General features: G+C 41.0%; 1 protein-coding gene across 5 annotated transcripts in view; it reads left to right on the top strand.

Annotated features, from left to right (window-relative positions):
- Positions 1–25520, top strand: part of rabgap1l (RAB GTPase activating protein 1-like) — a 124112-nt gene that overhangs the window by 88614 nt on the left and 9978 nt on the right. For 3 of the 5 annotated variants that reach the window (XM_034204195.1, XM_034204272.1, XM_034204111.1), the window contains exons 17-20: positions 11–154; positions 4245–4286; positions 10377–10505; positions 24649–24741. In XM_034204195.1, coding sequence (XP_034060086.1) covers positions 11–154; positions 4245–4286; positions 10377–10505; positions 24649–24741 — 408 coding nt within the window. Of the gene's footprint in view, positions 1–10; positions 155–4244; positions 4287–7008; positions 9088–10376; positions 10506–18955; positions 19422–24648; positions 24742–25520 lie in introns of those variants that run through there. The other 2 variants (XM_034204358.1, XM_034204444.1) reach the window with 2 other exon arrangements.

The raw sequence follows: 25520 nt of genomic DNA, 5'->3' as shown, positions 1-25520 counted from the left end.
GCTCCCACAGGAGCAGCTTCCAGACTTGTGGTCCCACTTCCAGGAGCTGAACCTGGAGGCACACATGTACGCCTCCCAGTGGTTCCTCACACTCTTCACTGCCAAGTTCCCCCTGTGCATGGTTTTCCACATCACTGACCTGCTGCTCTGTGAGGTATAATGTAGCTCACTGCACTTCTTTTTTCGTTGAGTATATGGAGAGTGATCTAGTAGACATTGTCCAATGTGGGGAGGGTCCACCTTCTAGAAAGATGAGAGGGGGAGTAAGGATGTAAAACTGAACAGCTAAGAGTCGGTAGGGAGCACTTACTGCAAAGCTATACCAGCACTTATGCATCACCTTGTCTAATATCTTACCAATGTAATCAATAGAGGTGTGGTAATCAGGCTTTTAAAGGCTGATAATATCATGGATGTAATGTCATTAGGACCATTTGACCCGATACCAATCAACAGCCCTTTTCTGTCACTCCTTAGCCGCATTCACACCGCAGGACTTTCCCTGGTACTTTGGTTCGACCAATAATGTCGCGTTCACACCGCCGGGACTACTCAGTGCCGGGAACTCTTTTGGCCATTGTCAGTCCCTGCTAGAGAGGTGGTACGAACCTGGTGATAAAAGAGTGCCAATTTCTATTCTATTTCTATTGGCTGGGCGAATTGCAAACCACGCCCCGTTAGACTCTGATTTTTTGTTTTGTTAGGCAGCCATTTTTTTCCTCGCTACAAAACCACATCCACATCTGAGCGAGTAGTTTTGTTGTACTTTAAAGCAGTTATGACCACACGTACTACAACACCGGAGCGGTGGAATGATGAGGAAGTGTCGGTGCTTCTGGCAATTTACTCTGAGGACGGGATGCAGCAGCTTCTACAGAAAGCAGTTCCCAACTCCAAATGTTTTTGAGCGATGTTCGCAAAAGCTACTTGAGCTGAGAATCGTGCACAGTGCACACGGATGCCGGGTAAAAATAAAGAAACTCAGGCAGGACTATAAAAAAATTAAAGACCACAATAATAAGAGTGGTAACGATTTTCTATTGTTATTATATATATATATTGCCACTGTTTTTTAATACTGACACCTAACTTGCACTAAGGTGTGTCTGCTGCTATATATATTGCCACTGTTACATTGTTTTGAAACTACTTTATTTTACATTTCACACTTTTATTTAACTTCAATTTACATGCATACGACACACCTGGAACAGCGTGATGCCGTTATTGTTATGTCTTGACTGTGCAATAAAACAAACAAACTGGCGAAGCTTTATTTATTGTGTCCCACCCCAAATTTGCAGAATAGAAGAATGTGAGAGCAGACAGGTGTCGGTGGTTGAATGTATCTACAATGTTGCAACCTTGTGCAGCAATGGCAGGGGCAGAAACACAAGTCTTACACACATAAACACAAGTCATTTATCATGTCATTTGTTTTAGATAAATAAGGGAAAAACACCAAACAAGGGTTAATGTCCTTTTCCAAAATCAGCCTGAGGGGGTAATATATAATAAATACATAAAGATAAAGTCCATTGTTATAATGGGGTATTTTATTTGTAAATTACCCTTATTACCCTTATGAACTCCATCATGTCTGAAGTCGGAAAGTAAACAAACGCCTCATACAGCGGGTGGGCTTTATACCCCCTCCCCCGTGTAGTTCTTCTTCTCTCGTTTTTTTTTGTACTCGCCGTGAAGTGGTTTTGCGGCCTGCCAGTAAACCCAGAGAAGAAGAAGACGAAGTGACGTCAGCGTAATCTTGCCTCAGGGAAAGTACTGCAGTGTGAATGCGATTGGCACTAGCACCCTGGCGGATTCAGTGCCGTGGTACTTTAGTGCCGGCACTAAAGTACGGCAAGTCCTGCGGTGTGAAAGCGGCTCATGACTCAATATTTAGGAATGAATATAAGGATAAAGATGATTTAAAAAAGTATTCTGTGATATTCTGCAAAAACTTTTTTAACTTTAAAATTCTAGAGAACTGTACATATTATCACAGGAGCTTGTATGATCGAAAAGTTAAAAAAACACATTGAACTCTGTTAAACAGTTGTTGTATGTGTCTTGAAGTGACTACTTGAAATCACTTTGACTATCTGACACATGGTATAGATACAAAACTTGTAAAACTATAAAACAAACAAATCCGTCAATGCTCCATAGTTGAACCGTTATCATCATTATCATATTTTTTGCAGTTCTTTAGAGTCCTTCTTCATTGTTAAAGAATAGGGAAAAAAATAATGTTTAGTTATTTAACCTCTAAATGTTGAACCATGCATGTGTCATAATGTAAGAAAAAATTATGTTTTTGAAGCGTAGAACTCAAAGTAACAAGGGACCATGAACAGAGCCTTGAGTTACACCATGCCAAGTGACACAGCAAAATAGTGTGATCCACTGAATCAGACTGTCCTTACATCTCACCATGACTAAGAATTCACCACCCTTCAATTTGATATGTTTGTGTTCAAATTAAAGAGACACATGGGTGGAATTAGTTAAGTAGTGATTTTCAAATATATTTCTTTATTGGTTTGACATTTTTCATTACATAAACATTAAAAGCCAAAATGCCATATTTGTTTCCTCTTCCCCCCATCATTCTCTCTGTCCTTCCCCGCCTCTCTGTGTCCTCCTATTGGCCCCAGGCAGGACAATTAAAAGTTTCCCAGGTCTTTCTCACCCAATGAGCCGCATGATGAGAATCTGCTCGTTAAACCAGTTCTCATCTCCTGCATCCTTCTCTGTCTGCCCCCCTCTCCATCATCGTTTCCGACTTTTTATTGCTTCTTCCCTCTATCATGTTTCTCTCTCATAGTTTTTTGTTATTGTCTTTTTTACTGCAGGTCTTTTTTTTTCTTCTGCTGCCTCTCATTCCATGACCCAATCTTATAATACTTTAACCGGTGTGTCAGTATTTTGCGAGCTAAGTTTTACAATTTTCAAAACAGTTGCAGAGTCATAACCTACATATCTGAACACAGTACCAGGTATTGTTTGTTTTGCAATCACTAACGCTGTGTCAGCCATTTCTCTGAAGTCCCCCTCTAACGGGGGAACAGATGCCAAAGTGATAACACTGAGGCTAGATCCAGAATTTCTCAATGAGGAGGAAAGAGGAGATGTTTTTTCTGTCCCTTATCAGCTTTTTTTAAGGTGGGAATACATGGGTTTAAAAATCATAATTTCCACTGATTTGTAGGGAGTCCCAAGCTCACAGCTTGATGTCGCATGATATTTTTGAGGTCATAAACTGAGGTTACCAGTAACTATTGTAGTGCTGCGTATCAATATCACTTATGATATGCACGTTATTTCAACACTTAACTCCTACCTGGTCCATCGCCCTGTCACATTCCCAGTCCAAGTCATGATGTTTTCGTTGTCTGCATGTTTATCCCAGTTTCTCCCCTTAAATCTGTCTTGCTCAGATACACAAACACATACACACACTAAGAGATTATCTTCCTATCTCTCCTACACACCTTTGATCCTGCTTCAGCACTGTAGCACCATCTTGAGGCCTACAAACAAAGGTGTGTGAAGGCAGAGCTCCCCCTCTCTTTTATCTATCTCCGGTTATTTTTAGAGCCGTCCAGATATTTTTAGCTCTGTGTTGCCATGTGAACTGGTTGTCATGGGGACCAAGGAGACGGGTGTTCCCATGCAGAGCTGACATCAGCGTCACATTTTCTTTCTTTCTGTGTCAAAATCAGAAGCATTGTGTCAACAAAAGAGGGAGGGTAAAACACATAGTCGCAGCAATTCATGTGCATGCTGTAAATCAGTGAATAGAAACAGTGTATGTATGTGATTCATATATGATCAAAACATGTACATTTAGGACTTTATCTGTTTATTTTCAAGTGTTATTATCTTGTTATTTGCAACTCAGTTTTTTAGACATCTTTTGTTAGTTATCTCAATAGAGCTTCATTTAAAAAGTGGGTACATTTATATTTCCTTTCAATTATGCTGCTGATTTACAAAAATAATGTATGCTCGATTTACAGTGCAAATGCAGTTCATATACAAATACATGCACTGTTAAAGGGTAATTATGAAGACATTTATGATGTGTCAACTTTAATACTCTATATACTGTGTATATTTTTATTAAATTGTTGTGTATCAGAAACATATACACTGATGCTCTGAAACATTAAAACATTCTGATAAACATGAATTGCATAAACCTTTTCTGTATTCATATCTAATTGTCCTCTCTCTTCCAGGGATTGAACATCATTTTCAACGTAGCCCTGGCCCTGCTCAAGGTTAGTACTATTTGTTATATATGATGACACATTATCCATATAACATGGATTTAAGAAAAAGCCAATCTGGACTCTTTCCTTAACTTCAATTATTGCATGTAAAAATTAAATGGTAGTTATGCACAGATGTTTTGAGCAGTTTATAAGAGTGTTATTTATGAAAATGTGTGTACATCAAAGCACTGAGGAAAACTGCAAAGCTTTTGGAAAGCATGACTGTGCAAAAGAGGCATTGTGTGAGGAGCTGCATTAGTACCTAAATCTAACACATTAGGAAGAGGTCAGAGAGTTGGCAGTTATTGCCCTCTAGTGCTCAAATCAGAAATTGCATCATGAAGTAATGAGGCAGATTGTATTTAAGACAAATTAGATGGCAGGTTGAATGTGATGCAGGCTGCAACAACAGCAAATAATACATTTCAATATATCGTTTTACTATTATGGTGTAGCATGTGTTTTGAGCAGTGTAATAATTGATTAATAGTAAAAAAAAGTTTGTATATAATACCCACACTGCCCTCAGCTGAAGTTACTAGATTATTAACAAATGCAATTACATTTTAAACATTAATATGCAAGTAAGGGTGCATACATAGTTTTTATAGAGTTCCTTCCGATGTTCAAAAATGTAAGAATGATTGCTCATAATTCATACATTTTCAAAAGTAAACCATTTGAGATGTGGTTTCATGAAAATATAAAACATAGGCACATACAACAAAATAGACATACATCAAATAAAAACATGCAAGATAAAAAGAGCAAACAAAACAATATGATGAAAAAACAAGTTACAAGTTGTGAAGTGTAAGGTTGTTAAAGAAATGTACAACAATGTACTGAGTTCTAAATAAATATTTCCAAACATCATAATAATAAATTGTATTTGTAAAGCACCTTTCATTGCTAAAAGCAATCCCAAAGTGCTACAGGAGGCGTAAGAAACAAATAAAAGAAACAAAAGTTTAATCGGAGGCTTTTTTTAAAGAAAGGTTTTTAGGCCTTTCTTAAAGGCGTCAGTGGTCTGTGGAGTCTTCAGGTGGTCTGTGGAGTCCTCAGGTGGTCTGTGGAGTCCTCAGGTGGTATGTGGAGTCCTCAGGTGGTATGTGGAGTCCTCAGGTGGTATGTGGAGTCCTCAGGTGGTCTGTGGAGTCCTCAGGTGGTATGTGGAGTCCTCAGGTGGTATGTGGAGTCCTCAGGTGGTCTGTGGAGTCCTCAGGTGGTCTGTGGAGTCCTCAGGTGGTCTGTGGAGTCCTCAGGTGGTCTGCGAGGGAATTCCACAGACGAGGAGCAGCTGCACAGAAAGCCCGATCCCCCATTGTGCGGAGTTTGGTCCTGGGGGGGGCGAAGCAGATGGTTAGTTGTGGAGCGGAGGTTGCGTGTGTAGGTTTGTGATGTGAGAAGTTCCTTCAGGTATAGAGGAGCGTTCCCGTGGATGCACTGATGGGCGAGCAGTGCAATCTTGTATTCAATCCTGAACGAGACAGGAAGCCAGTGGAGGGAATGAAGGACGGGTATGATGTGGTTGTACTTTCTCACCCTCATCAGGATCCTAACGGCACTGTTCTGTACGTATTGGAGCTTCTGAAGGCTCCCGCTAGGAGTCCCGATGAGGAGAGCGTTGCAGTAGTCAAGCCTTGACTTTCCATGTCTGGAAATTATGTTTCCTTCAGAGCTGAACGGTTTAGAACCAATTGTTGTGTTATCAGATCTGTTTGTGGTGGGATGGATCGATGACTGCGTCATATTGCATGTCGGTGTCACGTTGGTCAATGTGGACGTTCATTTGATGGTGCAGCACTTGTTGAAGTCGTGCTGAAACTTCTAGAGATCCAGATAATGAAGAGCGGGATTTGTGTTGTAATGCAGTCTTAGTATTTTTAAAGCACTAAATAGAGAATCCTTTAGCTATTTAGCTAGTCTATTTTTCATTTATTTTATTTTTTAAAGATCAAGTTTAAAGATCAAGTTTAACATACAAAAATAACGTTATTTTATGTTTAATCTGGAAGTCATGTAACACATGGGTCATTTTAGTTGATCCATGCTAAAATGATAATTGTTCGGTTTCCCTTTTATTTTTGCCATCCCCTGAAAACATCATGACTATTCATAAAATCATAGGGAAATCAGTAAATCAATACATGATTAAAAGGTTCATGGAGGCTGTATATGTACATGATCATCCAGTGAGAGCCATTATGGATACGGCAATTGTTTTTTATCATAGTTGCTAATAGAAAATATGGGTTAGAAAATCATAGAATATATATATTATCCCCAATCAAGTTTAATTTGCCATGAAAACCAATACTTCAAATTCTATTATCTGCCAATATTGAATTCTGATCCAGTATTTAATAAAATGTTCCAACACAAACTTTTAACTATAGCCCTGATAATGATAAAAAAAAGACAATAAATGTTTCAGTTCCTTCCATGATATAAATACTCACTATAATAAATAAACTATTTACTACTACTACTAAAGCGATTTTTCTTTACCTAGTGCGGCTCAATCAGGCTTTGCTCTCTAAACGTATCATACAGAGTTAATAAAAAAAGCCCTCCTGCTCTATATCAGAGCAATAATGCATTGTGTGTGTCAGACAGAGAAAGATTTGGTGCATGCGATGGTCGGGAATGGAGAACAAATGAGGATGTGAGGAGGGTGGAAGGGGCTTCCACTGCCTGCCTCTCATTGGCCAGGCATGACGGCATTCTCCCCTGAGGTTCCCTCCTCCCCCTCCACCCATCCTGCTCTCCTCTCCGCTCGCATCACCCCTCCCTCTATCTGTGTCCACCTTCCTCCCTCTTCTGCTTAGCACTCGCCGTGCACAACAGGAGCATAAGCTAAAGCGTTAGCAATCTGGACCTGGAGGAGAGAAGCTCTGTTTATGTTTTTCAAAATTGTTCTTCCTCCTCATCTTTACCTCCCATTGACGCTTCTTCTCTGCCACAGCTCTGTCTTCTTTTCCTGCCACCCATCTACCTCCACCTTTTCTTCTTCTGTGTTGGCTGGTGATGCATTTTGTCATGATGCTACCTCTGTTCATCACCCAGAACTCTGCCAAGGAGCCGCCCCTGCTTACTGCTAGCTATTAGCTGTTAGCATAACAAAGAGGAAGCTAGGAAGGCTGAGTAAGTGAAAAGGGAAAGCTGGTGGACAGGAAACGCTGTGTGGTTTCTTTGCCTCACCCCAGCTGCTGGCTACGACCATCACTCCTGATAACTCGAACACTAATGCTTACACTCATCTATTCAGCCTTTGTCGTAGAGAGGCCGAAGTGAGTTTCCATCTGAAGAAGCTGGCTTTCCATATAAATAATCTGCTGACTAATTAAAGACCGGATGCCTGGATGCTGCTCCTGATGGATATCTGCCGGAGTGAAAAACACTGGAGTCCATACTGGAGCTGCTGACTGGACTGTGTTGTTACTGCTCTAGTGGTTTGGATCTACTGAGACTTCAGATCAGAGGGTCATATCGGTGAAGAGCAAAGATACAGAGAATCTATTGTTATACGCTCTGGTTTTATACCTCTTTCCAAGCTCATCTTGGTTTTCTTGCATCATTGGCTTAAATCTGACTCAACGAGTTCAGCATCCACTCAGCCATAAGCAAACACGAATGCATCATCATCTCCGGAAGGCAGAAAAGTGGCACACTCCCATGAAAACAGACCACATTTCGACAGCTTCTGCCCGCTCCTCAGGACCGCCTGCTCAGGCTTAAATTGGGTTTATTCAGATGAAAGGATTCATGCTGTTAATTCAGACCATTCTACATCAAAAAAAGCTTTAAATCCTGTCTGCTTCACACCTGGTGTGGCTTCCTGTTTGAAAACAGGGTACAAAACCTCTCTAGTGCTTTGATGTGTTGTCACGCCCGCACGAAGCCTTGAGCATTAAGGAGTCTCAGTTGCGTAGACTGAGGGAGGTTTTCTCTCTGGCTTTGAAGTCTTACAACTAAAGAAAATAATACAAAAAAAGGTGGCATACTTATCCATCACTGCTGTTTGCCGGAGCATCAGCCCACGTGTTGAGAAGCTTTGTTGCTAGGCAACGGCATACTGTATTGGAATTGGTTTTGGGAGTTTGGCACGGGGAGACTAGATTTGAAAGTGAGTCTGGCAGGTAACTGGAAGACTCAGCATTATGCCAAATGCAGCGTCCATGCATCTTTTTCTGACTGTTGTTTTGTTTCATCTTGTGGTTGTTACCGGGCTCTGACAGTGGTACAAGCCGAGTGGCATCCACCGACATCCACTTCTCCATATTCTGTGGGGAGTAGATTAAAAGGAACCTGCCCGGTCTGCTGTGTATTCCTGGGACACTGCTTCATGTGGTGTTATCAGCTCCTTCACCCAGATGGTCAGTCACCTCGTACCCCGGGACTCTTTTTGACTAGGGGGTGACCTCACAACAAAACTCAGCTGAGGGTGAATAAACTCTGCTCCCAGTCCACCTGTCCTACAACTACAAGAAATCCACTGGGACGTTCGGACTACACGCTGGAGTCATCTGCCACCCTGGCCCCTGAGCGGGACCGCCCCTCTCCCTCTCCCTCACCCTGCCACACCCCACCACCATCTCCTCCACTCTCCTCTCTGCCGTCTCCTACCTCTATACCTTCCTTGACCCCGCACCGGCCCCTTCCAGCAGTGCACATGGCGTTGGAGGACGGAGAGGGAAATGCGGAGGAGAGGGCAAACAGCAGTGAGGCCTCAGCAGACTCTTTCTGCAAGGCGATGGGTCTCCTTGGGATGGGACACCGGCTGTTCGTCCCTAAACTGCTGGCGGTGAGAGAGAACTAAACTGCACATGCAGGGTTGCTTTGGTTAAGAGTTACAAAGTCTCCTTTTTAGTTTGACTTGTGTTAAACATTAAAAATGCTACTGTTAAGGACGGATGGAAAAACAGGCAAACATGTCTCAGACTAGAAACTTCTGTCTCTTCTCTTCTTGCATTGGTCAAATAAATATGTATTGCCTGTTTTTGGTGGAGGTTTGAACTTTAACCCTTTTACATCTTTTTAAATTCAAGGTTGCACATTCTTCTCTGGACCATTCTCTATGTCACACTAGACAGAGGTGCCAGCCGATTGCCTGAACTTTATTTTCAGGAGAAGGCTAGCATGTTAGCTTGTGCTATAAAACCTGATTCTGTACAACTATATCCATATAGAAAACTCCAACAGAAAGCTCTTGGATTGCAAATGTCAACTCTTGCACTTACGGCCCGTCCACACTACAGCTTCGACAGCTTCAAAAACGGTTTCCAACGCTTCTGCCCATTCACTTTGAATGGGGTGACGTCACTTTTCGCCGAACTGCATTGTGGGAAGCAGAGCGGAGCTTTCCTGGCATTTCAGGCTGCAAAAGTTGAGCAATGTTCAACTTTTGAAGCTTTTGAAGCTTTCGGTGGAAGCGTCAGCCAATCAAATCATATGCCAGTACAAGCTCTAGCCAATCAAACCGCTGCTTGTGTGTCAGGGGCGGGAGATTCATGTGATTGGTTGTTGGTCGAGCTTCAGACACGCCCAGCTCCAAGCTTTTTTTGAAGCTGTAGTGTGGACGGGCCGTTACTGTCAATTTTCAAGCTGCCTAAAAGTTAAATTTCATTATAACCAATACTATATTCAATTTGAAATTAAACTGACAAAACTCTGGATCATTTTTTATAGCTTTACTTGGCCTTCGAGTGACAGTTGAACAGCCATGTACAGTACATAAAATATTTTCTCTGGATACATTCTTTTGACTATGCATCCTTACGCCACCAGAGGGTGATATTTATTGACATTAGCTCAGTTACCCAGTACAAATTCAGTGACAAAACAGCTCCACTGTTTGAGTTTTTGTGTACAGCATCTTGACAGAGTGCTTGTAAATTACCTCTACTGTTATATGTGTGCTTGCTGTGATTTACATAAAAGGTCAGTGATCTCAAACTGCTTCACACAACACCTAATTAATGAAACACTTTCAGGGCCACACCACCCTAAAGGATCATTTAAGCAAGACATTAGATGACTCTTAATGACCATCATATGTCTATCTGTGTCCCATCTCCTCATGTCTCGCTCCAGACGTCTAAAGAGGACCTCTTGCAGGCAGACTTTGAAGGGGCTCTTAAGTTCTTCAGAGTCCAGCTCCCCAAACGCTACCGAGCTGCGGAGAACGCCCGCAGGCTTATGGAGCAGGCCTGCAACATCAAGGTAAGGAACTCTACAGACCAACACAGGACATTTCTATTCCTAAGCCCTTTATCCCTGCATCTTAATTTTAAAGTTTGACAAAACCTTTTGCACCGTAGAAAACACAAAAACTGCTGTTTAAGTGTGTACTTAGGCACACTTACACCTCATTCCTGGATTCTGGTAGGATTATTGTAGGAATCCAAGCAACACAAAAAGGATTTATAATTATGATAAGTCTTAGCATCTCACTCTGAGACACAAAACACTTTCCCAGAGGGGTCAAAGGTCATTGGGCAAGTCAAGAACAGATTTGGCTTTTGTGGTGATTAAATGCAGTGCGGGGTACTGCAGTGACATCCCTGATTTGTCCACACAGCACTATAGCTGAGCTGTTTGTCGGTGTCCCTCATGACTTTTAAAAAGTTGTTCTGTCTTTGCATTTTCTCGAGTTTTATTTGCACTGCACAGAGATGTGAGTCTAAAAGAGCCGGTGATACTGTGACATTTTGGGTTTTTACTTTATCGGAATATGACTTCAGGATTGGATGTTGTCAATGCTCTCGTATTCCATTTATCAAAACATGACTAACACGTTAAAAACAAAACAACTACCACACAAATGATGCTAAGAACAGGAATAGCTTTTATAAACTGGATTAACGGCGGGTGGGATCTCTGTTGTGTCAGGGGGACGGCCGACATAGAGGGGAGAAACATGTCTCAGATAATTACTACATTCTTTAAATTGGCTGTAAACTATATTTTATAACAACATTGTGTCAAGTGACAATGTGAAAACATTGTTACAATGTCAAGGGGGTTGAACCTACAGAGAATTAAGATTACAGCTTCTCTTGTTTTTACAGAGCTCTACACTGTACCGAGTTGCATAAATCAACTGTTTTGGTTCAGGCAGTTGTTTTTAGCTGACAAAACCCACTGAACACTAACTGCTAAGTAGTTTTGACAGTGTAAAGAATAGTTGAGTTGTGTTTTCTTGGGTTTGGGTTAACCCTTTGCAATATGCCATGGTATTTACTCTCGTTGTTTTTTTAACCAGTCTTTATGTATGTTGCAGTTTATTGGTCTTTACTCCAATTTGTCTTTAGCAGATAAAAGACTTCTTCCATGGATGGTAGTAATAGTTTTCCTCAGAGCAAACAAGGTTGAGTGGTCACAAACATTCCTGCACATACACAGAAACACGCGTGTTATCATTCTCCCAATAACCTTAATGAGACTGCTGGCATTTGGGGAATTTGCTAAGGTCACCAGAGACCTGTGCAGTACATGGTGTATTTGTGTTTGTGTGTGTGTGTGTGTGTGTGTGGTGTGTGTGTGTGTGGTGTGTGTGTGTGTGTGTGTGTGTGTGTGTGTGTGTGTGTGTGTGTGTGTGTGTGTGTGTGTGTGTGTGTGTGTGTGTGTGTGTGTGTGTGTGTGTGTGTGTGTGTGTGTGTGTGTGTGTGTGTGTGTGTGTGTGTGTGTGTGTGTGTGTGTGTGTGTGGTGTGTGTGTGTGTGTGTGTGTGTGTGTGTGTGTGTGTGTGTGTGTGTGTGTGTGTGTGTGTGTGTGTGTGTGTGTGTGTGTGTGGTGTGGGTGTGTGTGTGTGTGTGTGTGTGTGTGTGTGTGTGTGTGTGTGTTAGAGGAAGGAAAGGGTCGACTGTGAAAGATGGAAGAGATAATCATCCTCCCTCTGCCCTTCTTTTTTTTTTCTCTCCTGCTCGCTTTTTGTTTCTACATACAGTTAATATTTTACATTTCAGGCATTTTCCGACTAACTTATCTTACAAAACACTTTCAGTGAGTAAGCAGGTTGTAATGTATTGTTGTGTTGAAGGGCATTTAGGCAGTACGGGCAGGACGCATGTCTCTAAATGAGGACAATGCTTACGATCACCCCATGTTTGCTGAATTTCAGTGTTTTTTACATACAGGATATCCTGCACTGTGACTCACTGTTTATCTCTAGTGGTTTAGTTACATTTTGGCCCTATTGCACAATCCAATGCAACCTGTCATACCAGGCTTTATGTTGAACAAGAGCATACACACACAGTTTTGTGTGATTAAACACAAAGTACTGATTTTGATGCAGGTATGTTGGAAAGTCACTGGATATTGTCAGACTCTTGGGAGGGAGAAGTGATTAATTTAAACACTACCTTAACCATTATACTTGAGAAGAGAGTGAGGAATCTACTGAACACTTCCTAATAGCCAAGGTTTACACATTGGATCAGTGTCAATGATTCTGTCTGAGGGCTTTAATTGTTCTGCTCTTTCTACCGTCACAGTCGTTAAACCAGTCCCTCTATTAGCTTTTAAAATAGAACATTCCCTGTGGATAAAAGTATATGGAGCAAGTCATTGAGAAGGAGAGAGATGAAACATAAGGACTGTAGAGTGATGAGAAGGACTTACAGAAGAATTCCTTTTTTCCTGTCTTGACATTGAGCATCAGCTTGTGACACGCCACAGCCGATAGAGTGCTGTCTTAGAAAGTATGGGGAAGACCAGCCATGTTCAAACACCCCCGGAGAAACATAGGGCAAACCTTTCTGTTCAAGCCACTTTGCTCTCGGTTCACCCCCAGCCACTTTTTACATATTTTTCTCTGTCAGCGTTTAAATCGGATCAGCTGAACTTAAATAAGCTGCTTAAAACATCGAAAGAATTCACTGGCACCTTGGCTTGATGAACACAACGGGCAGTAGGGTGGCTTAGCCTTTCTGGGGATTATGGGAAGAATTTAAATTTCTCAGCCTTCTTAAACATCCGCCCGACCGCAGCTGGTGTGATGACTTTTCAGGACTTAAAGAAAGAAGGAGAGAGATGTCGTATATGAATTTGCCGCCCAGGGTTTGACTGATTAATCCTTCCAGCAGAGAAGCTACACTTTGACAAACAGTGAAAGAAGAAATAATGATGTGCGTAGTGAGACAGACAGAATAATTACAGAGAAGGAAAAATATAGAATCCCAGAGAAAGACCTAGAGAATGAAGATGTTAACATGGCTAGCTAAAAAACTCAAGTTTGTTCATGGTAACTGATTTAGGCCAGATTATTAGATATATTTGATCACATTTGAAATATCTTACCAGATCAGTCTAGTTTATAGTTAATCGAATGTGAAGTTTAGTGAACATAAAAAAGCGGATTGATTTTAATGGTTATCGCTTGTTACCTTATCTTTATAGCAATTAATATATTGATATTTCTGTATATACTAATTGAGAATATATTTAAGAAATGTTGTTTTATTAATATGGTACTTATATTATTTATGTATTTTAGTTAAATAATTTAGTGTGGCTCATATTTTTTTTATGTGGTCACTCTTTTCTGCAATTGTTAGTAAGTGACTTTATGCTTCCGCCTATTCTTTTTTGAATGCCTTTTTATCACTGCTAATTTACAAGTGGCGCAGAGTATTTCACATACGTCTCTCTCAAATTGTGTGAACCTTAGTAATATCAACCTGGTGTGTGTGTGTATATATATATATACAGAATTCTGCCTTGAAATGTACATTGATAGAGAGGATGACATGCATAAACAGCACGTCAGAAATAAGACAACATTGTAATGTTAATATATATTAGGGTAGATATTACAGGGCTAAAAACAAGCCATACTCACTGGAGCAAATCAGAAAATGTACCTTCATGAGAAAACAACACAATGCCTTAAAAAGGCACCAAAGAACCCAGCAAAGTAACGATGATTGTAGATTATAGTTGCAACAATAAGTTGATCAAATAATAATTAACTCTTATAATAAAAATAATCACTAACAATTTGATAAAATATTTTCCGCTAAAGTATTTTTTTCAGTTCCTCAAATATTGAGATTTCTCTGTTTTATATTAAATTAGACTGAATATTTCATTTTCATTTAATCGTTTATTTGAACCGGGACAGTGCACATTAATGAACATTTTAAACAAAAGAATGCTTATAAATGTAAATGAGCCGGATTTGAGCTTTGAGCTAATTTCCATCCGTAGTCCCGTCACATACAACATTTATGAACATAACATTTATATACATGGCAAACAGAAATACATGATATGCAGAAAGAGCATGAGCAGCATACAAGCCACACGGCAGTACAATGTAGCAGCCAGGGGCGGCGGGTGCTGTAGGCTAGGGAAGGCTAAGCCTTCCCAAATATTTGTGTCACTGCATCCTGGTAAAATACAAATATAATGTATAATGTCTGTGTCTTTGACATTAGCACTGCTAGCCACCTGTGCCCTGTACTACGAAGCCAGTTCAACATACACTGGATATGTTTGAGTAACAAACAAACTAACAACAACAAACTAACAAACGAGATCTCGCTAAGCGGTCCTACGACGCTGGTTATCAACTCGGTAAATCAAGCCAGGGTTTCTCTCACCAACTGAGAGCGCGTTCACGGAGGCGGGGTTAGCTACATTTGACCAATCACAAACAGGGACAAGTGTACTGACAGCGCAGCGTCATACTTCATTAATGAAACTAATATTAGACAAATATGAGCTTTAAACATCCATGACTTAAACATATAATCCAGGATACAAGCCACAGAGTTGCTGCAAGGTGAATACAGAACAACTGGTTAAAAAATAACTAGGCCTACCGAGTGTTTGAAAGCGTATAGTTTTATGATATCATTGCCCCATCTAAGACACGAGTGGATCTGACTTTAATTACATTTGACTCGAGTGTTTCGTCAACTTAATGTGTTGCTTAAAATAATACTTCTGCATACAGTATGTGACACTGTAAGTGTTGCACAGCCAGATACGGCTGGAGAAGCTGACTCAGATAAGGAAATATATGATATATTATTATATTATATGATCGATGATCTGATTGATGATGTAATATGAATGATAAGTGCGACACGTCGGCGTCTTCTCCGCATACGGCAGTTTAAACTGTATTTCCTTTATCCTGTAATATGACTTGATAGATTTAAACTCCGCACACTGAGTTGATCTCTTTTCTATAGACGTCGGAGGCGGGCAGCGTCAGATAAAAAAAGTTATTTAGCCTTCCCAAACCTGAGCCTCACGCGCCGCCTATGTTAGCAGCTACGATATATAAAGTGCAGGAGGAGATAAAAGAGCTAAATAAAGTGCAAAAAAAGAGCTACATAAAGTGCAAGAGGAGATACCCCTGTGTTAAAGTGCAATTAGCGGTGATTACACGTGTGTTTGTTTCTTAACCATTCTTTGAGTTGACCTTTAAAACTATGGAGAGTGGGACAATCCCGTATCTCAGTTGGGAGGCTATTCCACAATGAGCTGCCTTTAATGGAGAGGACATTTTGTCCAAAAGTGGTCCGTCTGCGGTGGACTTCAGTGTCCTCTGGTTTCTGACCTGGTGCAGCGTCCAGTGTGTTTTTTGTGGATGAATTCCACAAAAAGGGAGGGAGGGGGGGCAGTCCATGTAAACATTTATAAATAAAACACGTACTTTTAAAAGATTTAAAATTGTCAAAACTCAAGAAATTGTGTTTCTCAAAGATGGTACAGTGGTGGTATGGATTTGGCTTTCTGTCAAACACCTTGATAGCTCTCTTGTACAGCTGTTCTATGGGTTTCAGGTTTGTGGCACAAGCAAACGACCAGTTTTTAAAACAGTATTCAATGTGGGATAGAATATGCAGTGGAGGTATGACTTTGCAGCATTGACAGTTAAGAAAGGTCTAATTTGTTTGAAATGTTGCAAGTTGAATTTAACGGTATTGGATACTTTCTTGATATGTTTCTTAAAAGTGAAGTTCGAGTATGACTCCAAGAAACTTGAACTGGGGGACTAGTTCTAATTCTGCTCCGTTTAAAAACACGTTGGATCCTTCGATTTTGACTGGTCGTTTACTGAACATCATGCACACTGTTTTTTTTGCATCTAACTGTAAGCAAATGTTGTTCAGCCAGTGTTGAACCTTGTCCAAAGCATTTGAGAGACAGGATGAGATAATTTCAGTGTTTTCCCCATGTACAAGGATGACCGCATCATTGGCATACATTTGCACATTCAAATCAGGACATACATTAGGCAAGTCATTAATGTACAGAGAAAACAGTAATGGTCCAATAATGGAACCTTGTGGAACCCCAACAGGGTTCACAAGGTAGGGGGATTTGGTACCGTTGACCAAAACACACTGTTTTCTGTTCGATAAGTAAGACTTAACCCACTGTATTGAATCTGCCGAAAAATTTAAATATGTCAGCTTTGTATGGAGCCCTTGGTGGTCAACTGTGTCAAAAGCCTTCCTGAGATCAAGGAAGACAGCACCTACATATGGGCTCGTGTCCAACATACATTTAACCTTTTCCACAAAGACACAGTTAGCTGTCTCAGTGGAGTGGTGAGCACGAAAACCAAACTGTATTGGGTGGAGTGGAGTGAAACCTTTTTCTAATGTTTGGTGATTAGTTTTGACACCCATTTCTCAGCTATCTGAGAGACAGGGGAGGATGCTGATTGGTCTGTAATTCGACATTATTGCCTTATCCCCAGATTTAAAGATCGGTGTCACCGTGGCCACCTTCCAGGATGGTGGAACTTTCCTCGTGCTAATAGATTGATTTACTTGCATACTAATTGTTTTATTAGACCGTCAATATTTGTCTTTATGAAGTTGGTGTCTAAATCATCTGCATCCCTAGCCTTAGAACCTTTTAACCCTAAGATTATATTTTTTACCTCCACCTCTGTGATTTCCTCCAGGTCAAAAACTGGATGTGTATCCACAGTTGGGCTTTGGGAGACCTCAGATGGCGGGAAGAGCTTTGTGATGTCCAGAGCACTATTTATAAACTACTCATTTAGAGAGCTGGCCAACACGGCAGGGTCTTTTATCAGGGCATCATTGATTTTTAATTCTAGAGCATTATTTTCCTGTTTGGTTTGTTTACCTAATAGTTTATTTAGGATTTGCCAAACGTTTTTACTGTTACCTTTCGCACCTTCAATTATATTGATAAAAAAGTTAGCTTTGGCCTGTCTTATTGTTTGAGTTACCTTGTTACGAGCATGAGTAAATGTATGTCTGTTAGTGGATAGTCCGGATTTAAAGCTCTGCTTTAATAGTTGGTCTCTTGATTTAATCAAATTCCTGCACTGTAGATTCAGCCAGGGAAGATGACGTTCCTTCCTGTCCCTAACTGACCCTCTCCTTGAGAAGGAAGACATTGCGTCATTAATTTTAGATATAAAGAGATTACTGTTTTCACTAATGTCTTCAGAGGACAGAGTGTCCCCCCAATCAATCATTTTCACTGCCTCCAGAAAACGTTGTTGCAGGTTTTTGGGGATGAAGCGAGAACCCAAGGCAGGGGTTTTAGCTGTGGCCATGAACCTTTTTTTTGTGAGTTTCCTGGCAAAAAGAACAAGATTATGGTCAGAAAGACCAGTCAGGAAGTTGTAGGTTTTAACTATTCTGTCAGCCTTGTTTGTAAATAATAAATCTATCATAGTCTTGGAGGTTTTGGTTATTCTAGTCGGTTGATCCATTAGTTGTAATGCAACATTGTATTAAGTTGTGTTTATCCGTGATCCGTTTTAAGCTTTTTCTATTTTGTTTGTCGTTCCAGTTGATATTAAAGTCTCCTACAATAATTAGCTCGTTGTTGGAGTCACAGGAATTCAGCAGGAGTTTTACCTGGTCATAGAAATCCACCTTAGCAGTGGGTTGTCGATACAGGCAATCATGGTGAGGGACATTTCCTCAGATAGTTTGATTTCCACACCAACACAATCAAATTCCATATTAGCTGGGGGAGCAATCTCCCTACAAATAAAGGTATTCCTCACATAAAGCAACACACCCCCTCCTTTTCCCTTCAGTCTGTCCTTCCTAAACACATTATATCTGTGAATATATTTTGGCCTGACACAACAAGACAAATAAAGACAACTGCAGGACTTTGAAATTGGTTTGGACATCTTTTATATGTTCTGACATTTTATAAACGGAACAATGAATCTAGAAAAAAATAATCAGCAGATTAATAAACAATAAAAAAATGAACTGTAGCTGCAGCCCTATTGTTATCTCCCCTAACGGGAATGTGTTGCCATCACCACAGGGAGTCAGGTGTTTTAAGCTGTGGGGTCCTATGGGAGAGCTCTGCAGGCTTCAGGCATTGTGTAGGACAGCTTTGAAGTCGCTTTCACTTCACTTCCTGGGTTTAACTGTTAGAAAGATGTGCAACTATCAACGAAAAGTCTCTGTGGTTGATCTGACAACTTCCTTCCTATCTCTCTTAACCTCAGAAACACACACACACACACACACACACACACACACACACACACACACACACACACACATACAAACCCAGTGTAACTGTGTAAACAAGCCGTTATCTTTATTTTTACCCAGCAGCAGGAAACAGATCAAATAAAAGTGCAGCAACCTAAAGAGACAGTGTAAGAGAGTGAGAAAGGGAGAGAGAAGTACAAATGAAAGACATAAAGAGAGAGAGGGGAGGGAGTACTCACTCAGTGGAAAGTAGGAAAAAGCAAACTCATCCTTCTTGTCGCACACTTCTAGCGTTACAGAGAGGGAGAGGGAGGAACAAACAGGTGTGTTGTACTATACCCTCGCTCCCCCGCCCCTCCTCCTCTCAGTGGGCGGGGCCTGGCTCCTGAGGGACTCTTGAAAGCAGCCATTCGTCTCCTCCACTCTCAGAGAGAAGCTAAACCTGTCAGCAGCACTCCTCTACTTTTACTTCTCCGACATTTCTCCTCCTCCTCCTTCTTTTGTACTCTAAACCGTCCTTGCTGTTGGGAGTTAGAGGAGTCAAGATGATGCAGGAGGTGTCCATCATGGTGGCGTATGACGCTCATGTAATCGACCGACCGGGTGAGGAGGACACCCTCACCCGTCTGGTGGCTCACTCCAGACCTCTCAGGGCTCCCAGACCGGTGGTAGGTCTGTTCTCTTGTCACTTTGTTTGTTTCGGGGTTTTTTTACAGTATTTCTTTGTTTTGTTCCTTCGTTCTACGCTCTCTTATGGGAGACTTTTTTTTTTGCAATTCCATCTGACTCTTATCTCTTAATGTTGGATTAGAGAAGTGGAATTAGTGTTTGCAATATTATTTTCTCAAAAGTATTTCACTCTGATTTTATTCTAACAATGCTAGATAGAGTTGTGTTGAGTGAGAGAAAACTACACGTCTCTTTCCCTGAGGTAGATGTTGCATACTCAAATGTGTGTTTTGGGTTCCAAATGAAAGTGTGTCTGAATTTTTTAGGCTAGGACAACAATCTTGTTTGTTTCAACAACTGGTGTGTGTGTGTGTGTGTGTGTGTGTGTGTGTGTGTGTGTGTGTGTGTGTGTGTGTGTGTGTGTGTGTGTGTGTGTGTGTGTGTGTGTGTGTGTGTGTGTGTGTGTGTGTGTGTGTGTGTGTGTGTGTGTGTGTGTGTGTGTGTGTGTGTGTGTGTGTGTGTGTGTGTGTGTGTGTGTGTGTGTGTGTGTGTGTGTGTGTGTGTGTGTGTGTGTGTGTGTGTGTGTGTGTGTGTGTGTGTGTGTGTGTGTGTGTGTGTGTGTGTGTGTGTGTGTGTGTGTGTGTGTGTGTTTTTTTTCCCCTGAGATCTTCAGTTGGTTTTGTCCTTATTTCAATATTCAAATAGTTGGACTGCGCCTTTATGTAAGAGCGGATCACGCTTCTACAGAAACACACCTTCTTGTAGTTTAATACCCACTATAACAGACATTTAGCGATCTCAGCTCAGAGGTTTGGGACCAACTCCATTTTCTGCTACAGGGATTCAGGTCAGGAATCTAAAAGTGGACCCGGTTCTGTGTCCTGCGGCACCAGACGTCTTGAATCGCATTACCTGAATCCGAGTGGCCCCTCTGTCCTCGGGGTGGCCTCTCATATTTATGGAGATAGTTTTGCAAAGATGATATTAGCATGCATCATTTGCTTTGAGCCCTTGAACTGCAAGTGTGTATGTTTCTATCAGCGACCATGTGTGTTGCTTTCTGAAGTGGCCTTGAGCTTAATGCTGAGCGCTGCACATGCTCAGTACTTGTAACTCAGCAGAGCAGGCTAATATCACTATTAGGTTTGAGACATTTTCCATAAGGGCAAAGACACTGGGAACGTCTTGATATAATATTAGGGGGTTTTAAACTTTCCTCTAATACCGCAGATAAGTTAATAATGTTGGTGACCTGAGAATTTCAACTTATTTTACGGTGTTGCTGACCTGAATAAATATATCAGCTACATGATGAAAACAAAACATCAGTAATTATAAAGGGCAGCAGTCCCTCTGAGGTCAGGGGGGAGTCACAGAGTTCTGTAGTTGAGTCATATATATTAATATATTCATTGCATAAGAGGTTTTTTTAAAACATATTGTTACACTAAGACTGAAATACAATAGCAAATTTTGGAGCCGATTTTGAGAGATGGCAGCACTCTGATGCAGTTTATATGGGAAGTTCATGGAGGTGAGGATCCGTGTGATTGTAGTTGTAGCGGGTCTGTATGTTTGAACAAAAGCCTCGCCCCTCACAGGTAAGCACTGCCTGGCTGTGCGTGGCATTCATTACGCAGCCATTCTGTAGTGTTTGTGTGTCTTAGGGGTGTTGGAGGGCATGGGTTGCATAATCAGTAGCTAGACTTCAATCTGTGTGTCGATCATTTCTGTTGAATATGTTGCTGAAAGAGAACAATGTAACATTTCACCGGCAGTACATTTGAAAAAGAAAATGAGGGTTAATATCCGTTATAAAAACCCTTTCCTGTATTGTGTAATTACATGCATGTTTTGAAGTGTGTGAGAAAGAGAGACACTTCTTTCTTGTTGAAGTTTATATCAGCAGGGTGATGTAAACCCAGAATAAAGAGGTTTAACCCTCGACATTCTTAAGTGTCCTTGAGCAAAACTCTGTCTGTCTACCAGCTGCACCTGATCTCTGAACTCTGCTCTTCTCAGCCAATCAGAGTTCAATGTTGTGAGGACTTCATTTTAACATGCATTCACTTTCAGATGGGTGCAATCCTTTTATATTCTATAACATTATTCTAATATTGAGGCATGGACAATTTAAAATTGCGATTGCTAAAGAAAGAAAGAGCTATGGTCGCATGAAATAGCCAAAAGAAACATCTTTAACCAAGCATGCAGCATGTGCACTTTACTGATAAACTTAAGTGTGCAAGCTGGAAAAGAGAATACAAATCATACTGGCAGTTTTTTTCTCAAGCTGCAGTGGAAAACCATCACAACACACACAGCAAGCATGGAAAATATGACACAACCAGTATCTTTTGTTGGTGCGGTAGATAGTGTAGGAGAATGCTTACAGGCCATACATGAGTTGTGAGAGGAGCAAGTGACACGTGGGTTTCAAGAACATGTGGGTGTGTGCAAGTTTTAAAATGAAAATGGCAAATGTGGAGTTGTTTAAAACCTCAGGAAACACAAGCGTCACAAGCGTCTTTTTCTCTTGTGTGTTCAATTTATGTTTTGGGTACACATCTAGAATGATTTTAGGCACACTGGTTTCAACACACACAGGTGGGCTGAGCACAGAAAAGGGTCAGAGAAGCTAAAATGTACTGTTTGAAACTTGAGCATGTAAAATGAAGGTTGAACTGAGGTAGTGGGCCAGAAAATAATTTCATCACATGGTTGCAGAAAAGAGATGAAAGACTTCTGAGGCCTTTTTACAGGGACAAGACAAAAACTAAAACATGTTTACAATTCAAAAAGGATCAGATTGTTTAATTTGTAATAACATGCCAGAAATGTTTTTGCTGTATCTCCTCAATTTCACACTGTCAACCAAGGAGTAAGAAGGAGTTTAATCTCCATCAGCCCATTGGATCACTCATTGATCTATAGCTGAAGATAAAACATGAGTAAAACTCGATTAATTCAAAGACTGTTGGCGTGAAAAACACCCCCAGCTCTGTGAGTGTGTAAGTGGATGTGCTGGTGCCTGCAGTGAAACACACATCGTTTTGTTACAATAAAACGATTATTAGCCAGCCTGCAGAGACCGAGCTCTTCTTTCTTCCCACTCGGATAACAAAAGATGAGATCTGTAATCTGCAGGGAGGTGGGGTGTCAGATGGATTACTGTGTGACAGTCATTCACCTCAGAGGGTCGTGAGCGTTAACCTGCAGGTCAGTGAGGGGGACAGGTAATGAATAAGAGGCCTGTTCCGTTTCCTTCATCTCTAATACAATGCTTCTTTTGAATTAGTTTTTTTGGATGCTATTCACTTATTCTCTAGGATGTTCTGCATTTTTAACATGGATATGTTCTACTCCTGTGTGCATGGTCACAATATTCTTGAAAAAAGCTACCTGTTTCATTCCTTTACAAAAGAAGAAAATATGCAGACGTGAGATTTGAATAGTGTTATTGAACAGTTAATGATCCATCCATCCATCTTCTCCCGCTTATCCGTGGTCGGGTCGCGGGGGTAGCAGTTCCAGCAGAGAGCCCCAAACTTTCTTTTCCCTGGCGACATCAACCAGCTCTGACTGGGGGATCCCAAGGCACTCCCAGGCCAGCGAAGAGATATAATCCCTCCACCTGGTCCTAGGTCTACCCCTTGGTCTCTTCCCAGCTGGACGTGCCTGGAACACCTCCCTAGGGAGGCGCCCAGGTGGCATCCTAACTAGGTGCCCGAACCACCTCAACTGGCTCCTTTCGACGCGAAGGAGGAGCGGCTCAACTCCGAGTCCCTCCCTGATGACCGAACTTCTCACCTTATCCCCAAGGGAGACACCAGCCACCCTGTGGAGAAAACCCATCTCGGCCGCTTGTATCCGCGATCTCGTTCTTTCGGTCATGACCCATCCTTCATGACCATAGGTGAGGGTAGGAACGAAAATGGCCCGGTAGACAGAGAGCTTTGCCTTCTGGCTCAGCTCCCTTTTCGTTACAACGGTGCGGTAAAGCGACTGCAGTACCCGCTCCCGCTGCTCCGATTCTCCGGCCCATCTCACGCTCCATTGTTCCCTCACTCGAGAACAAGACCCCGAGATACTTGAACTCCTTCACTTGGGGTAAGGACTCATTCCCTACTTGAAGTGGACAGTCCATCGGTTTCCTACAGTTAATGATGCCATGTCATATTTGTAAAATTAAATAAGATTCATTTGTTGTTATTGTGTCAGATCTGTAAATATCACACTGCAGCAGACTATTACAAAGTATTTATGTTTAACATTTAAGATGGACCCCAGTTAGCTGCTGTGTCTTAGTGTTAGTGATTATTTGGCTGTTTCAGCCGCTGTGTTTAGGACGATTGTGATGATTTACCTATAAGTGAATGAACAACAAAAGGGAAAAACATTAAGGCACATATACTGTACATCCTATGATTTGTATAGTGCTGACACTCAATAAGGAACACATGAAATACACAACAAATAAACAACTGCACCCATATAATAGTGGGCCAGGTTCTTAATATGACACACACACACACACACACCAGTCTCAGAGGAGGGGGTCATGTGACTGAGACTGACCTGGAATCCCTAGCCCTAACTGTGGGCGCTATGGCAACAGTTTCCACACAGGGGAGATAACATTACCGCCCACCTGAAACACACACACACTCAATGTCACATCATACCTAGTGTGGAAATGTCTGACGACGTACTGTAGAGAACAACTTACAGAAACATGTACTACTGTAGTCATAAATATAGAGCAGGTACAAAATATAAGCTGTGTGGCAAAATAGCACAATGTTCAGCTGCTGTATTCAGAGTTAGTTCAGTCATGTTGTTTATATGAAAAATGAAGCTTATCTGAAAATCACCCAGCATCATAATACTTATTTGACATGTTGACCCTGTTGAATATGTGTTAACTGTATTGTGTTGAGCTGCTGACCTCTGACCCTTCTTGTCAAATGTTAACTGGTGTATTTGCCTCGGGGAGAAGACAGGAAAGTCATATTTTTTCCTGAGAGAAGTAAGCTATGAGAAGGTCTCTAGTTTGAGTCCTACTGAGAAAACTAGAGTCAGAGAGATGTCAGTGGCACCTACTGATCATACTCTTTTACAGATAGCTCCACTGATCAATATTAAAAACCTCTCAAGATAAAGATTTTATCGTGCATCTTTTGGTGTACGAAAGGTAAAGCAAAAAAACGTTTCTTCTGTTTTAAGGTTCCAACCAAGAAGCTGAAGAAGTTTGAGAAGGAATATCAGACACTGAGAGAGAGCCAGCTGCAACAGGAAGACCCCATCGACCGATTCCAGGTAGGATGTGAACCACACACACACATACACACACACAAATGTTTATGCTACACATGACATAAAAACATTGTGTATTGATGTAAGAGCCGTTTCATTTTCGATTTGAATTGAATAACTTCTCAGGTAGTGTTCAGTCTTAGAGATGGCAAGAAAACGCTTGGCCCTTTGATATATTTTAAGTTTTTTGTTGTGGAAAGAATTTTCTAAAATTAGCCACGTTCCTCTAAAATTAGACATCTCCTGTGAAGACATTACTGATTTGTCAAACTGTACCTTTGTTAATACTTGTGACGCTGTTCTGGCTGAAAAGAAAAAGACTGTTCACACATCAGATCATCAAACATCATTTATTTCTGGGTGTTGTCAGATCTTTTGGCTGCTGAATGTGACTTACTTCAGAGGGTAACACCAGGAGAGGGGGAGAAAAGATTCAGACAGCATCTCTTCCTGTTATTTTCTTTGCTCAATCCTTACATAGAAAAGAATACACTATTTAGTATTGGACAGATTTTCAGTTACATATTTGTTATTATCCTCTCCTTAAATGATAAGTTTACTATAACGTTTTAAAGTTAAGACCCAGTTTAAGACAGAAACAACCTATTTGCCATTTAGGTCAAATGTAAATACAGGTTAAACTTTTCAGAGCTCTCAAAGCGTTTTTTTAGCAAGAAAATATCAACATAACCTTCTATTTTAGGATGGAGGAACAATATACCTTTATAATTCTCAGCATACTAAAATGCTGATGCCTATAGACGAAATTACCTTTTTTTAGA

This window comes from Gymnodraco acuticeps, unplaced genomic scaffold (genome assembly GCF_902827175.1).
Source record: "Gymnodraco acuticeps unplaced genomic scaffold, fGymAcu1.1, whole genome shotgun sequence".
NCBI lineage: Eukaryota > Metazoa > Chordata > Actinopteri > Perciformes > Bathydraconidae > Gymnodraco > Gymnodraco acuticeps.
The sequence above is the reverse complement of the archived record's forward strand: the minus strand, read 5'-3'. Positions and strand labels throughout refer to the sequence as shown.